Below are 15010 nucleotides of genomic sequence, written 5' to 3' on the forward strand. Positions count from 1 at the left end.
TCTCACATAAAGAGGGGGGCTAGGTGTCCCAAACGTGGAATGGGTATACACTGCTACCAGGCTGACACACCTCATCAGCATGCTCAACCATGATGATGCCACTGTCGGAGAGCTTGACAGAGCTTCCCTCCTGCTGGAACTCAGGAAGAGGAAGGTCTCTCTGGCCAAAGCAGGCCAGGACAGTTTCCTAGGCTTTGGGAGGAAAGCAGCGGACACACAAGCTCCAGGCTTTGGAATTCGGTCGGACTGGACGGACCTAAATGATCTGTGCAACAGAATGACAATCAAACTGGAATGGACACAACACAACGCATACAGCACCACCGGCATCTGTTGCAGTAGACATCGACCCATCTGTAACTGCAGAGGCTACTGTATACCACAAAGAGGCAAAACCCATACTACAGAACACAACAGCCAGGAGATTCCTTCTTAACATAAAACAAACAGAGACCAAACAACACTGGACTGGACTTAAAATGCAGGGAAAGCTAGCATGCCTAGACTTTGCCGACCACTCTGCTTCCCACTCCATGTACAGAAATGCTGCTGTTAGGGAGGACATCCGCTGTTTCACAGCCAAAGCTAGACTGCGGGTGCTACCTACCTAATACAATCTGGCATTATGGTACCCTGCACACCACCATCCACACTGTATAATGCACTCTGGCCATCAACTTTAATCCGTTGCTCATATTGTGAATGGCTGTACTATGTACCAAAGACTGTATATTGCACGCCATGACCGACTTGTCGATCTGATTTCCAGCAATGTTAAAGAAGTATTTCTAGAAAATGTGACCATGCACAAACATTCACGTATCATGCCGTAATGGTTTAACAGCCATATTGATGTGTTTTGTAGCATCCCAAATGCACCTGATGTTGTTTTATTAAACAGAGACGGAAGGGAAGTGCTCTTACTTGAGATAAGCTGTGTGTTTGATCTGTACATGGAAATTGCCTTCAACGATAAAATCGTTAAATACCAGCTCATTTTGGAAATGCTAAGGGACCTAGGCTACCAATGCAAGCTAATAGTGTTTATTTTTGGCAGCTTGGGGCATGTGCACAACAATGTTTAGAGTGTGTTAAGGCTGGCAGGGCTCTTCAGCAGAAAATCTAAACAATAAGCAAAGTTCTGCTCCGTATCAGCAGTGATAGGCAGTCTGGCAGTGTGGCGAAGGAGATGTTTTTGTTCGCTTCAACAAAGACCTTTCTCATCTCTGAAATGTTTGAATCCTATAGAAGAATTAAAATGTGTGTGCGTTTATCTGGGTACCATTGTGACCTTTCTGCGTGATGGGGCTGAATAAGTACTATAAATACGCAGATCAAAGATGCGTGTGCTCAGCTTCAACGTCAGTGTAAGGGCTGTGTGCGTGAATACCACTGATGTGTCACTGTGTGCAGGTAATGTGCATGAATGTGTGTATAATTCAATCATTCAATCATCTCAAAAGCAAAGCAGTGTATATTCAGAATGAAACAAATAGAAAGTTATATTACATTTAAATTAAGATCAAATCTATGTTGATGTCATACACACTTATACACATCCGCCCCCGTTATCAAATGAAACACAGTGATCAAAATGACCACACCATTCTAAATCTCATTTTATAAAAAGAGCATTTATTTCAAAGTTGTTTTTTTTTTGCTTCGGAGATTGAAGCACATAGTAAAGCAACAGTACAATGTTCAGAAAATATAAGTGTGACGCTGTAACATTATCTTTAAATCGTATCTTAACATGTTCTTTGTTGTAATACTGGAATATTCTGCATGTATACTAAAATAAGAACTTTTAAGATTTTACAAATTGGTACCATAAAACTCGACAGAGGATCAAAATGAGGCGCTCTCTCACCGCGACAAACACATTTTTCGCTTGTTTTACTCTCAGCCAGGGAGGAATAACAAAAAAATGCCTAGAAATAAACATAAAAAGTAAAATAATAAAGCAAGAAATGATATAGAAGTTGGATTCACGCTAAAGACCGACAGATCTGCCATGTACCTTTTGGGCGGAGCAGATTGGACTTCAGGTTTATCCAAGCGGAGAGAAAACAATGTGGATTCCTATAATTTATAGCGGAATGACAATTATCTGCAGACAAACTAAACTCTGATGGAGACATACTTGTTTAGCCTTAAAAAGAAGCCAGAATGATGACACTATATCCACCTGTTCTTGTGGAACGGCAGCAAAAGACAGAACAAAATTGGCATCATTGTCATAATAATAATCATCATAATAATTATAATAATAATAAAAACAAAATGAATCTTAATAATAATACAATTATAACAATCATAATAAAAAATAAAAACATTAAAAGGTGAGTATTTGTGACTAAATGCTCTGTGAATGAGCAGGGAACAACACACATTGTGTTCTTTTCTTTGAACACCTCACATTTCAGCTTTCAAACAGCGCACATGTTGATACAACAGATGCAGCCAGAGAAACAGCCACAGTTTTATGAACTGCACGGTATGTGTATTATTCCAGGCTACATTCACCAAGGGATGGAGAATGGCATGCACTACAGCTCCTCAGAATCAGGTCAGATCCACAAGAGATCACATGTCTGCACATTCTCTGCACATACCCAACATGGAGCTCACTCTCTGATATACTTTTCAAGTTAAAAAATAAAAAAATGAGAAAAAGAGAGAATGCACTGCGCTGCAAGAGTGTATTAAGTTTAAGGCTTTTTAGAGCTCACAGGTTTTACTCGAATGGTAGAATTAGAAACCAGGAAGGGATCATTCATTGGTGGATATTCGTGCGAGGACGTGACCACTGATTGGTGGTTCAGACATAATGGGCAGTGGAAGGTGGAGCCACAAATCTTTCCTCTTCTCTGGAATGGTGATGGGGAGAGTATTCAGAACAGAAGTTTTCTCTTCTTTTTGAGTCCAAGTTGAATTCCATTTAGGTTAGAGTATAAAATGTATTAGTAGTAGCCTTATCCACAGACTTAATTTCAGTCCGTGGGAGATGCTACAGAGGTTAGCTAGAAATGCTGAAATGCTTAGCTAGCTTGCTCTTCTTTACCGTATTGTTTAGCCTGGATTTGTTGCGTTTTAGTATAAGGCCACCATGACTATAATACCTTTTCTGTGAGCATCTTCACAGTAGGCTATTGTCAACATAGACTGACTCTAACTCATTGTCAAACTAAACCATGTCACCTGCTGACCTACACATGGCAACAAAAGTGAAGAAATGCTATTCCGTTTTAATAGCCTTTCTCTTTGACCTCCGGTTTCCCACCAAGGACTTATTTTCCTTCTTCATCAACATCCTGTGATTGCTGCTTCAAAAGAGTTTCAAATGAGGAGCCAGCTGGATAAAGTCTTTCTTCATTTCTTAGGCTCTCTGTATTCATTACATCCAATCACTTTGTGACACTTTCGGGATATAATACAACCTACTAGCTCCAGTCTAGTCCCCAGAGCGCATACAGAGTGTCTAGTGAGTTGAAGACAGAGTCAGTAAGCACAGCGTCTTCATCCACAGCAGAACTGTTTGGATGTACAACGAGACAGATTGCGAAAACTAACAAAACTGCCCAAGAACTACATTGCTTATGTCTTTGGAGAGAGAGAGAGAGAGAGAGAGAGAGAGAGAGAGAGAGAGAGATAGAGAGATAGAGAGATAGATAGATAGATAGATAGATAGAAGTAGGTGAGGGATTCTGGGAAAATTGGGCTCTGATACGTAATTATTAATACATTATACAAAGAAGAGACTTGGGCGGGATTAATGTTGGTCAGCGATTCTGTCTTCAATCTGACCACAGAGCATTGGCTGGCCTAATCACATCCTCCTTGTACTGGAGGGCTGGGGGCTCATTCGGACGGTGGTTAAGAGTCTTCCCCGTCGTCCGTATCGTTCATGGGGTAGTCTTTGGTCCCGTATAGATCGGCCAGCCTCTTGAAGCGGGGCCCCCAGCTCTGCAGATAGTCATAGTCCAGGTCTGATTCGGTGGTGACGGACTCCAGGGAGCTGAGCGAGCCGGCCACTGAGTCCCGGCCCTCATAGCCGTAGATCTGGATGGAGTCGTAGGGCGGTGCCGTGGGGTCGCTGTCTGCCTCCGCGATGCGGGACTTGATGAAGTCGTCCACGTCCACACTGTGGCCCCTCGTGCTGCCCGGCCCGGGCCTCAGGGCCCCCTGCAGCTCCGGCTTCATGTCCTTCCTGGGCAGGAAACTGTTGGCCCCGTCAGGGTTCTGAGAAGAACAGGGAGGAAGTGTTATATATTTTTTTAATATATTTTTATTATTATATTGATTATATTTAAAATGCCATAAACTCCTGAGACACATGGTAAAGGGAGAAACTTCAAAAGAGCGCCGTCGTGTAACTGTGGATCTCTGAAGCTCCTTGAGCATAGAGAGCAGACTGCGTCCCCACGGTAATTGTTAACCAGGGTGGAGCTAGAGAGAGCAGACTGCGTCATCACGGTAATGATTAAAGGAGCATTTCACCGGTGGAGGCATGAATATGTATTGAAATAGGGTCCTATATGTAGTCGAATAATAAAATAAAATTCTAATTTGGTGCCGTCTTGACCGAGCAAAGGCAGAAAGTGACTTTTTGGCGCTTGTGGATTGAAGACAACAACTCCCACCATGCACCACCATGCACAGCTTCGCTGGCCAGTCCTGCTGATCTAGATCTCCGCCAATCGGACACCTCGCTGTTCCATCTACCAAGCTGATACCGCGAGACTGCTTGAAAATCATTTCACACAACATTTCTAGTGAAGAGTATTAGTTGGTGAACTCAGTGAATTACCATATTTTCCGCATTATAAGGCGCACTTAAAAGCTTTTAATCTTCTCAAAAAACGACAGTGCGCCTTATAATCCGGAGCGCCTTATATATGGCGAACACACGAACACAGGTCCCGTCCACACGGAGCCGAAACGGGCGAAAACGATCCGATTTCGTTTTATTCGGATCAGGGATATCAACGTAAAGACGGAGTCATTACGAACCCGCATCGAGCTGTAGAAACGCTGTAGTAAATATTCAAGGCACTGGTTCTCCACAGAAAAAAGTGGAGCGCATCAAGCCTGCGCGCTGTATACAAACATTCAGTCACGAGGAGATTCAACCTTTTAAATTGAGCTGAAATACTTTTTAATGTACAGTTAGTAATTACATTTATCAAGGGGCTTTATTTAAAGCTGCAAAAAGAATACAAATAAAATAATCAATAAAAAATTCAACGCAACTCTGACGTCCTCCAGCTGGTGGGGGGCTAATGCCATCAAGCGTTTCAGACGTCCACACGAATCCTAACACGAAACCGCGTAGGTCCGGATAGATTTGACACCACCTCCGAGGGTGGTTTCAGAAATGTGCGGTTTCTGGCACCGGATTCGCCGGCTCCGTCGGCGAATCCGGTGGTGTGAACGGCCTCGTGTGGACGGGGCCTTAGAAGGCGAACACACGTTCACCAAGACGGGGAGACAGCGCCGGGCAACTTACGCCACTATCTGCCAATGGATCGTGGATGCCTGGGCTGATATATCAGTCTCAACTGTGGTCCAAGCTTTCACGAAGGCAGGAATAATCACTGAACTGCCAGGCAACAGCAGCGACACTGACTCGGATAATGACGAGAGGGAACCGGGCATGTTGGATGCCGTACTCGCCCAACTGTTCAAATCGGACACTGAAGAAGAAGAATTCGAGGGATTCGTGGACGGGGAATCAACTGAAAAAGTGAGCTTTACGTGTTATACGTAACTGAACAATGTTGAGTTATGCACTAACGTTTGAATTAGCGGTATCAGACTGTGTTTCTTTTACGCGTTTACAACTGAACAAGGCTGGGAGAAATTGTTAATATGCACATTAACGTTTGAACATCGTTACCATGGGAGTGAACGGAGTTGTCAGAACGCTTAATAAAGTTTGACTTTATCTGACTGTTTTGTTGACATTCCCTTTAGCACAGCTCAATCTAGTCGATGCATAACGCAACCCCAGTCAAACGTTTGACTGCAGTATCTTCTATTCTATGCGCCTTATACATGAAAACAGTTCTAAAATAGGCCATTCATTAAAGGTGTGCCTTGTAATCCGGTGCGCCTTATAGTGCGGAAAATACGGTAGTCCTCGTTTGTATTTCTTTCGAAATGGTGAACTTTTGCATGGTGCCATCTTCTATGTCAGATCCAGTACCCTCCGCCATTGTACTTCAGTTTTATCAACAGCCTCTGTTAGCTTAGCTTCAGGATGTTAGTTGTTAGCTGGGGATGTTAGTTTCTGCTGGTGAAGTCCCACCCACTGGCACTGCTCTAATAGGTCTGTAGTGTCAGTGGGTCCCACCCCCTATAGAGGGGTGGGACTAGTGGTTGTAGTCTTACGAGAATCCTCCCCTCTTACACTTCCTATTTACTTCTACGCAAAAATCGTCATATTGCGTCATCTTAAACAGGAAGTGTTGGAGATCGATACAGATCTCTCCAGTCTCTCCAGAAAATAAGGGAATGATGCACATCCATTCAAAAATATGAGTGGGTTTCTAACAATACAAAGCTTAATGGAAATGGGTGAAGTTTCCCTTTAACCAGGGTGGAGTTAGGGAGAGCGGACTGCGTCCCCCCCCCAGTAGCAGTTAACCAGGGTGGATAGGGGGAGCAGACTGCGTCCCCACAGAAACAGTTAACCAGGGTGGAACTAGAGAGAGAAGACTGCGTCACCAAGGTAACGGTTAACCAGGGCGGAGCTAGAGAGAGCAGACTGCTTGAGGCGAGGGTTAGCCCCTACCTGGTAACCAGGCGAGGGTGAGCCCCTACCTGGTAACCAGTCGAGGGTGAGCCCCTACCTGGTAACCAAGCGAGGGTGAGCCCTACCTGCAGCGTTGCGATGTCGAAGGCCTCCGTGTCTTCCTCGCCGCCGCCCTCGTCGTCGTAGGTGATGATGTTCTCCCTTATGTCCTCCTCCTCAAAGAGGATCAGTGGCTCCTTCTTCTGCCGCCTCAGGGCAACAAATAACACCACTATTGCTGCCGAAAGACAGAGGACAGAAGGACGGACGGACGGACGGACACATAGAGGGGATCAGAAGTTTGTTCAGCACATTATAAAGTCACTCGATGGCCATGAGCAGGAAAACGAGGAGAACATTACCCAGGCCACGTTAAGGAGTTTCACTGTTAAATCCCTCAACATGTACATTCACATTTAGGGCATTTAGCAGACGCTTCTATCCAAAGCTGAGGTCTCTGGCTCAGTATCTCGACACTCAGCTAGGAGGAGCTGGGCATTGAACTAGCAACCTTTCGAATACCAGCCGACCCGCTCTACCTCCTGACCTAAGCTGACCCCTAGGCTTACCCCTCTATGGGGGTGAATTGTACTTGAGGGAATACTTTACCAGTGGAGACATGAATCTGTATTGAAAGTGGGTAATATATTTAGTCGAATAGTAACATAAATTTCATATTTTGTGCCTCCTTGACCGAGAAAAGGCAGACGGTGACTTTTTGGCGCTTGTGGATTGAAGACGACAACTCCCACAATGCCAATCAGCGTTCACTCCCTGAGGCACGTTACATAACAGCCAATCAGCGTTCACTCCCTGCAGTCCAGCGTGAACAGCAGCATGAAGGAGAAGTGATTGTTGCCATTTGCGGGCTCCTGGAGCTCTGTATCTAAATAATAGAATATTATATAATATAAAGGTATCTATATAATATAGTACAATATATAATACCAGAATAATGTAGGTACTGTGTCGGACACAGGTGCTTGTCGGGTCGGACGCCTGAACACCGCAGGGTCGGTCGCGGGTTTTGCGATTGCGAGCGAGACTTCTCCGGTGCTGAAGATGTTATTCAGGAGCCGAAGAGTAAACTAAAACAATCGATGATGTGCTTTTTTTTTGCACAGCAATCTTCAGCACTACGCCATACACCAGACGTACATAACCAGTGTAATTCCGCGGTGTTCCATCTAATGTGTCATCTAATTTTCCTTCGGGTGCGAGTCAGGCGTCGGTATCAATTTATAGCGGGTCTGGTCGGAATGTAATTCTCGGTTACGGACAGGTGCGGCTTTGCAAAATAAGACCCGTGTATTGATTCTCGGCCACGGTGGAGAAGGAATTGGGGGAAGAAACGTTGGCTTTGACTCTCTGAAGAACTACAACTTCAGATTGATGTGAAACTGCGAACCGCGACATTGAGGAGAAAGGGATTGTTGCCCATGATTGTTTTCCAGCCGGAGCCCCGCTGCCCGCTGCCAGCTGCCGAGGCGATGGTGCCTCGGCACGGGCAGCGGGGCTCTGGCGGAAGACAATCGCGGGCAATAAGCCCTTTCTTCTCCATGTCGCAGTTCAGTCTACTTCAGATTGATGTGGAAGTGGAAGAATCAGAGACGTCTGAGAACCCGACGGAGTCGTTTGAGATGATATTATGAATAAACGACTGCGTCAGATTCTCCGACGTCTCTGGTCCTTCCACATCAATCTGAAGTTGCAGTTCAATCTGGAATTCAGAGACTCAAAGCCAACGTTTCTTCACCCAATTCCTTCTTCACCATGGCCGAGAATCAATACATTAATCTCCACTTCTGCTGTTTCCCATTGCAAATTTGCTTCTGCCATGGTCGGAGGTTTGTGTCGGTCTAGTTCTGTAGCTAAACGGTGAAGAAACATGGCGGACATTGTGTTTACATCTCGTACGCAAGCTCCCGCCCCCTCATTCCTTTTTGGTGGGCTTACAAATTTGTGGAAGCAGTGGTTTGTAGTCCTCAGCCCTTCTAGCAGGCAAGCAAATTTCTACAGACATGATGCCAAACGCGTCATTTGCATCAGGTCAGGAGAAATGTAAGGAGGACAGCTGGGCCAAGGGAAGACTGGGTTAGACTGAGGGAATAAAAAACTTTTTTTATATATTATAGCGATTTTATAATGATAGAACGCCGGTTCTGTATCAGTGAAGTATCTCTTTACTGCACATGGACATGGCAGTTGTCACGTGGTCATGTGGCTTCGAAGCACTGCTCATATTGACAGGCAAGTCAATATTCTCTCCTCTTTGCTTAACTGAGGCTACTAAACTGTCCCTGTCCCTTTACCGTTCCACCTCATTAAGCTCCAAAGAGCATAATGAGAGTGTGCATGTGCTCACCCACTAAATCCTTTAATTCAGATTTAATTCAGATGGCAAATATAAATGAATAGAGAAATGGCCTAACTAAAACCAAAGAAAAATGGATTGTGCACGAAAGACGCACATGGGAGGCGTCATTAAACACAAACAATTTGATAACTCATCTGGTCGGGGAACACATACACCCTGACAGCTGGATGGCTCCGTCCAATCAAAGATCCGGATCAACCCTCCTGAGACACATGGTGAGATCTGGATCAACCCTCCTGAGACCCGCGGTGGGTGTGGAGGTCCAGTAGAGGGGGGCTGTGATTGGTGCTTTCCGTACCTAGCAGGATGACGATGCAGGCAAGGATGGCGATGAGCGCGCCGGTGCTCAGGCCGGCAGGTAGCACGTAGGGCTCCACGTTGCAGGAGAGGATGGTGTCCCTGCTGTCGCACGAGCACACGCGCACGGTCAGCGTCTGGGTGCTGCTCAGTGACGGCAGGCCATTGTCGCTGATCTCCACGGGCAGGAAGTACACGTCCTGGGTGAGCCGGCTGAAGCCCTTGCGCAGCACGTGGACGCTAGCGGTGCTGTCTTTTGAAGAGAGAGAGGGTTTGAACACAGGCACGCCTTTAAAGGGCTTCATAATCCCCCTAAGACCCTCCCCGAAGAGCCAGGAGAACTCTGTTTGCATTCATATTCATGATTAATTTGTCATTACAGAGTTAATGTACATTTTCAATGGAAAAAAGGGACAAGTAGAGGGAGAAGTATGTTTATACTATCTGCACTTATACAGACAGACTGTACATGTCTGTCTGTTAGAAATGGAACACATATATATCTATTATACATACATAAACATATATATAATACATATATATATGATATATTAGTGCTGTCAAGCGATTAAAATATTTAACGTGATTAATCGCATTAATGTCATAGTTGACTCGCGATTAATCACACTCTATTCTAAATATCCCACCACGTGCCAGCCAAGGACCTATAAAGATCGCGGGATACGTTCCTTTCTGGAGAAGTGAAGAGGGCGTCCTACTGAACAGAGGTGGGTATCCTACATTATGTTAAATGAAATGACTGTAGTTCATGTGAATTCCCCCCCAAAGTATTGCATTAACATGCTGCAAATGTCTTTCAATGTATTTTAATTGTTGCCATAACATACGTTTTGAAATGTCTTGGATGCTGCACCTTCTGTGTGAAGTTCCCAAAAGAGATTAAAAAAATTGTTTGAATCCCCCCCAATCGCCCAAATGATTTGAAAATATGTTTTAAGCGCTGGTTTGAACCAGTAAAACGACAATTTGCTACGCGATCACCATATAGATAGGCCAGTGTTACTCATGCTTGTCAATTGAGCACATTTGCGGCATGTTAATGCTATACTTTGGGGGGAATTCACTTGAACTAAGTCATTTCATTTAACATAATGTAGGATAACCACCTCCGTTCAATAGGACACCCTCTTCACTTCTCCAGAAAGGAACGCATCCCGCCCAGAGTATGCTGCGATATTTATAGGTCCATGGCTGGCACGCGGTGGGTCCCATTCCCAGTGTTATTTAAGAAATGTGTCACGACTATCATTGGATTAGGAATTTATGGGCGGAACTATTTTGTCCCGCCCACGGACACTCTGGCATCTACGGATACGAATACTTTTGCTACACATTTACCACTTAGACGTGCTGCAAAACTACCTGCAAAAAACCCCACAGCTGAGACTTGCAGGAACAGATTCGAGCAGTTGTAACGAAGGACTTTTGCTCGCTCATTAAAAATGCTGAACCAACATAGCGTTCTTTATAATTTTATTTGTGCGGAAATTTTTCACAGGTGTGCAACTTCTGATGCATTAGTTCACATTTGGGTGTACGAATGCACACATTTTGGGCATGCTCTCAGATTAGGAAACATGGGTGTGCGAATGTGTTTTGCACCAGCTGCGCTGCAATAATTGTAGCAAAAGGAATTTTGCACCTGTAACACAGATTTGCGTACTCGTAGACCCTATTTTGTTTTTACAATGGTAGAAAAAACATTTACGACTTCAAATGTACTGTTACACATTTGTGACTTTAGAGTACACATGCAAAATAAATATAAACGACTTCAAATTTACTGTGACTTTAGTGTACGCATTCAAATTCTGCAGTTACAGGTGCTAGAGGCTTTTGCTACAATAATACCTTCATACTAAACACACACACGCACACACGCACACACACACGCACACACACACACGGTGGCGGAGTGGTAATCGGGAGAGTCGGGAGAATTCCCGGTGGGCCGTTAACGTTTCGGGGCTGTCGGGGTGATAACTGCGGGATAACAATATTTAGTTTAGAAAAGTTCCTTGCAGCGCCGTCCGGCAGCCTGAGCTGTAGCCTGTGCGCCTGCAACCTCACTCATTTAACAGACGCAACACTCAAACTGTTAAAGTCGCAACCAAGTCAATTTTGTCTAGAGGGGAGTAACTGAGCGGCCCCTCCCGAAGTGGTACAGCCCAGGTGGGCCTTGAACTATGATTGGTCAGAAAGACGTTACAGCTAATGACAACAATGAACTCTCGTGCGGGCTCGAACAGAGTGACACACAAACACAGTATCCTTGCTTGCCCCAACAAGTATGGCAAGCCGAGTGTGCCACAATTCGACTTCAATTAAACGTGTTCTGAAACGCCAGCACGCGTGCCCAGAACGCGTTTTGGTTTTCCAGAACGCGTTCCGGCGTTTCAGCGCGCGCGCCCAGAACGCGTTCCTATGGCAAGCCGAGTGTGCCACAATTCGACTTCAATTAAACGCGTTCTGAAACGCCAGCACGCGTGCCCAGAACGCGTTTTGGTTTTCCAGAACGCGTTCCGGCGTTTCAGCGCGCGCGCCCAGAACGCGTTCTGGCATTTCAGCGCGCGCGCCAAGAACGCGTTCCGGCATTTCTGCGCGCGCGCTCAGAACGCATATTAGCATATTAACAGCACGCGTGCTGTTAATATGCTAATGCGCTCCTCCCCTCAATTTTCTCAGCCAATAGATTTGAGCCGTTTTCACCCAATCATATGCTAGGGCAAACACACAGACAACATCAGTCGAGACCAGAGCTCTTCTTTCGCGAATCAGTTTCTCTCACTCCTAATCAGGAGATTGTCGGCAGGTGCTGGTTGGACCGGGACCGCAGTGTATAGAGCCTGCCCAGACAGGCTTCTCCCTCCTCCCGGCATTTGATTTCTGCTGTTTGTTTGTAACACATGGACTGATGTTCACTTAATAACAATATAGTAATAACATACTAACTAACTAATATAAATATATGATTAATATATTCCTCACCATGACCTGACATGTAGACACTTTGAAAAAGAAATAGGAAAAAGGTGACCAAAACGTTTCACTAAATTAAAGGCTATGAGTGAGTTTGTAGGTGAGTTACAAATGTATCAAGAGTAGAGGCCAGTTTAATGTGAAAAGGGATGGTTAAATGGTAAATGTTGTGAATCTTTTGGGGGCAATTTTGGCTGGCAATTTTGGGGGCAATTTTGGCTATGTAATGTGACAGGAGCAGGATGGAAGTCTTCCTAAAGGGCTTGGTCTGTTGGGTACCAATACCTACCAGTTGGTTACCAATAGTATCAGTTGTAGTAGTATCTATCTCCTCACCTCCCTATATTATATATATATATATATATATATATATATATATATATATATATATATATAGTTTTTTCTATCTGTCTCATTCCAACTGATGAAGTGAATTATACCTCGTCTTATAGGCTACTACCACGTACAGGCTAAAACCTGCAACTGCATGTTAATACTTCAGACGGACTTATTTACTTCTAATGGAATTTTAACTCTAACTTCTGAACTCTTTTATTGTTTTTATTGTACTCAGAAGACGAATAAGCTGACTCATGTAATGCTGTAATAAATAAATGTAATAAACGATACGCTATAAATAAAAGTATTTTTTAATTATGTTATCATAGTTGCCACGGCACTTACCATACACAATGTTCGGTCAAGTAGCTTAGATAGTGTATAGTCAAAGTGTATGTACTTGTAGTGTTCACCACCTCCACATTAACCACCTAATTTGAAACATCTTAACATCTTTCGACTTTAAGAACGACACAACAGAAAAGATTCGCGAAAGAAGAGCTCTGGTCTCGACTGATGTTGTCTGTGTGTTTGCCCTAGCATATGATTAGGTGAAAACGGCTCAAATCTATTGGCTGAGAAAATTGAGGGGAGGAGTGCATTAGCATATTAACAGCACGCGTGCTGTTAATATGCTAATATGCGTTCTGAGCGCGCGCGCAGAAATGCCGGAACGCGTTCTTGGCGCGCGCGCTGAAATGCCAGAACGCGTTCTGGGCGCGCGCGCTGAAACGCCGGAACGCGTTCTGGGCGCGCGCGCTGAAACGCCGGAACGCGTTCTGGAAAACCAAAACGCGTTCTGGGCACGCGTGCTGGCGTTTCAGAACGCGTTTAATTGAAGTCGAATTGTGGCACACTCGGCTTGCCATAGAATTGTGGCACACTCGGCTTGCCATAAGAACGCGTTCTGGGCGCGCGCGCTGAAACGCTGGGCGCTCGCGCTGAAACGCCGGAACGTTTTCCAGTGTAGCTAGATCCGGTATGGTGGTGTCGTTTTTCTAACGTGAAATTGGTTTACGTTAACGCCGTTAATTACGCGTTCAACTGACAGCATTAATATATATATATTAATATGCATAAACATACATATACATAGACAAATATATATATATATATATATATATATATATATATATATATATATATATATATATATAATATACAGTGGCGGGCCGTGACTTTTACCATGAGGCCTTCAATGCAATCATCCTGAAGTAAACCGCTTTTCAAATGACTTAATAATGACGTCAGGGTTATTGCCATGTTGATGACCCAATATAACCCTGACAACTGGGCCCCGTTTCCCGAAAGCATCTTTAGCCTAAGTGGATCGCAGAGTGGGTCGTACGAGCATCGTACAGTTTTCACACCGTTTCCCGAAAGCATCTTTGGTAACGAACGTCTTGAAAACGCTCACGAGTCACGAGTAGCTAACGAGTGCTCCAGGGTACTCGTAGGACGCTAAGAGCCTCGTTAGCCTACTATAGCCTCAGTGGCGTAACCAGCGGACATTCCTAGTATTGGATGCGTTTTATTATAACACATTGGTAATGGTGTATCACGTGCGTCTGAGCCTAATGTGGGCCATTATGTTCTTAGTTTGAGAGAGACAGTCCAGGAAATGTTTGAGCAGGCAGGGCACTTAAAATGTGTGAGAGAAAGTGGGGGGGATTTGTGCAGACTGACATAGGCTACTCATAAAACGTAGCATAAAATAATGTAAAAAATAAATAAAAAAAATAAGTAAAATAATAAAAATATTAATTATAAAAATATTAAAGAAAATGCAAAGGAGCAGGCAAAAGGCTGGGATATGGTGGGGATTGGTCACGTTGACGGGAATGTTTAGTGACATGTGGGAGGGTGGAGGGGGTTAAAAAAAAGTCTCAATCACTCTTCGACGTGCATGAAAACCAGCCGCGTAGTTATGAGGGAGGCCGTCCTCACACCGATCTTCCTCGTCATATGTACAATATGTCTGTGTCCGTCTGTTTCTCTTAGATAACCCTGTTTCATATATATATATATATATATATATATATATATATATATATATATATACACAATTATAATTCATTTATATAAATTTTCATTTCAAAACAAAGCGGGCATGCATGATACATGGACGATAAAAAACAATTATTTCAGACAAACACATAACGCGCACATCTGAGAAATAGGGAGAGCACGAAAAATGTGAG

At 44.3% G+C, this 15010-nt stretch overlaps 1 protein-coding gene across 3 annotated transcripts in view; it reads right to left on the minus strand.

Annotated features, from left to right (window-relative positions):
* Positions 1-1615: 1615 nt before the first annotated feature.
* cdh11 (cadherin 11, type 2, OB-cadherin (osteoblast)) overlaps positions 1616-15010 on the minus strand; it is a 148398-nt gene continuing 135003 nt past the window's right edge. For 2 of the 3 annotated variants that reach the window (XM_030379206.1, XM_030379207.1), the window contains exons 13-15: positions 9472-9723; positions 6883-7034; positions 1616-4242 (exon numbers count right to left, since the gene is read on the minus strand). In XM_030379206.1, coding sequence (XP_030235066.1) covers positions 3877-4242; positions 6883-7034; positions 9472-9723 — 770 coding nt within the window. In that variant the 3' untranslated portion in view covers positions 1616-3876. The remainder of the gene's footprint in view (positions 4243-6882; positions 7035-9471; positions 9724-15010) is intronic. The other variant, XM_030379208.1, reaches the window with a different exon arrangement.

The sequence above is a fragment of the Gadus morhua genome, chromosome 15 (assembly GCF_902167405.1).
Source record: "Gadus morhua chromosome 15, gadMor3.0, whole genome shotgun sequence".
Classification (NCBI taxonomy): domain Eukaryota; kingdom Metazoa; phylum Chordata; class Actinopteri; order Gadiformes; family Gadidae; genus Gadus; species Gadus morhua.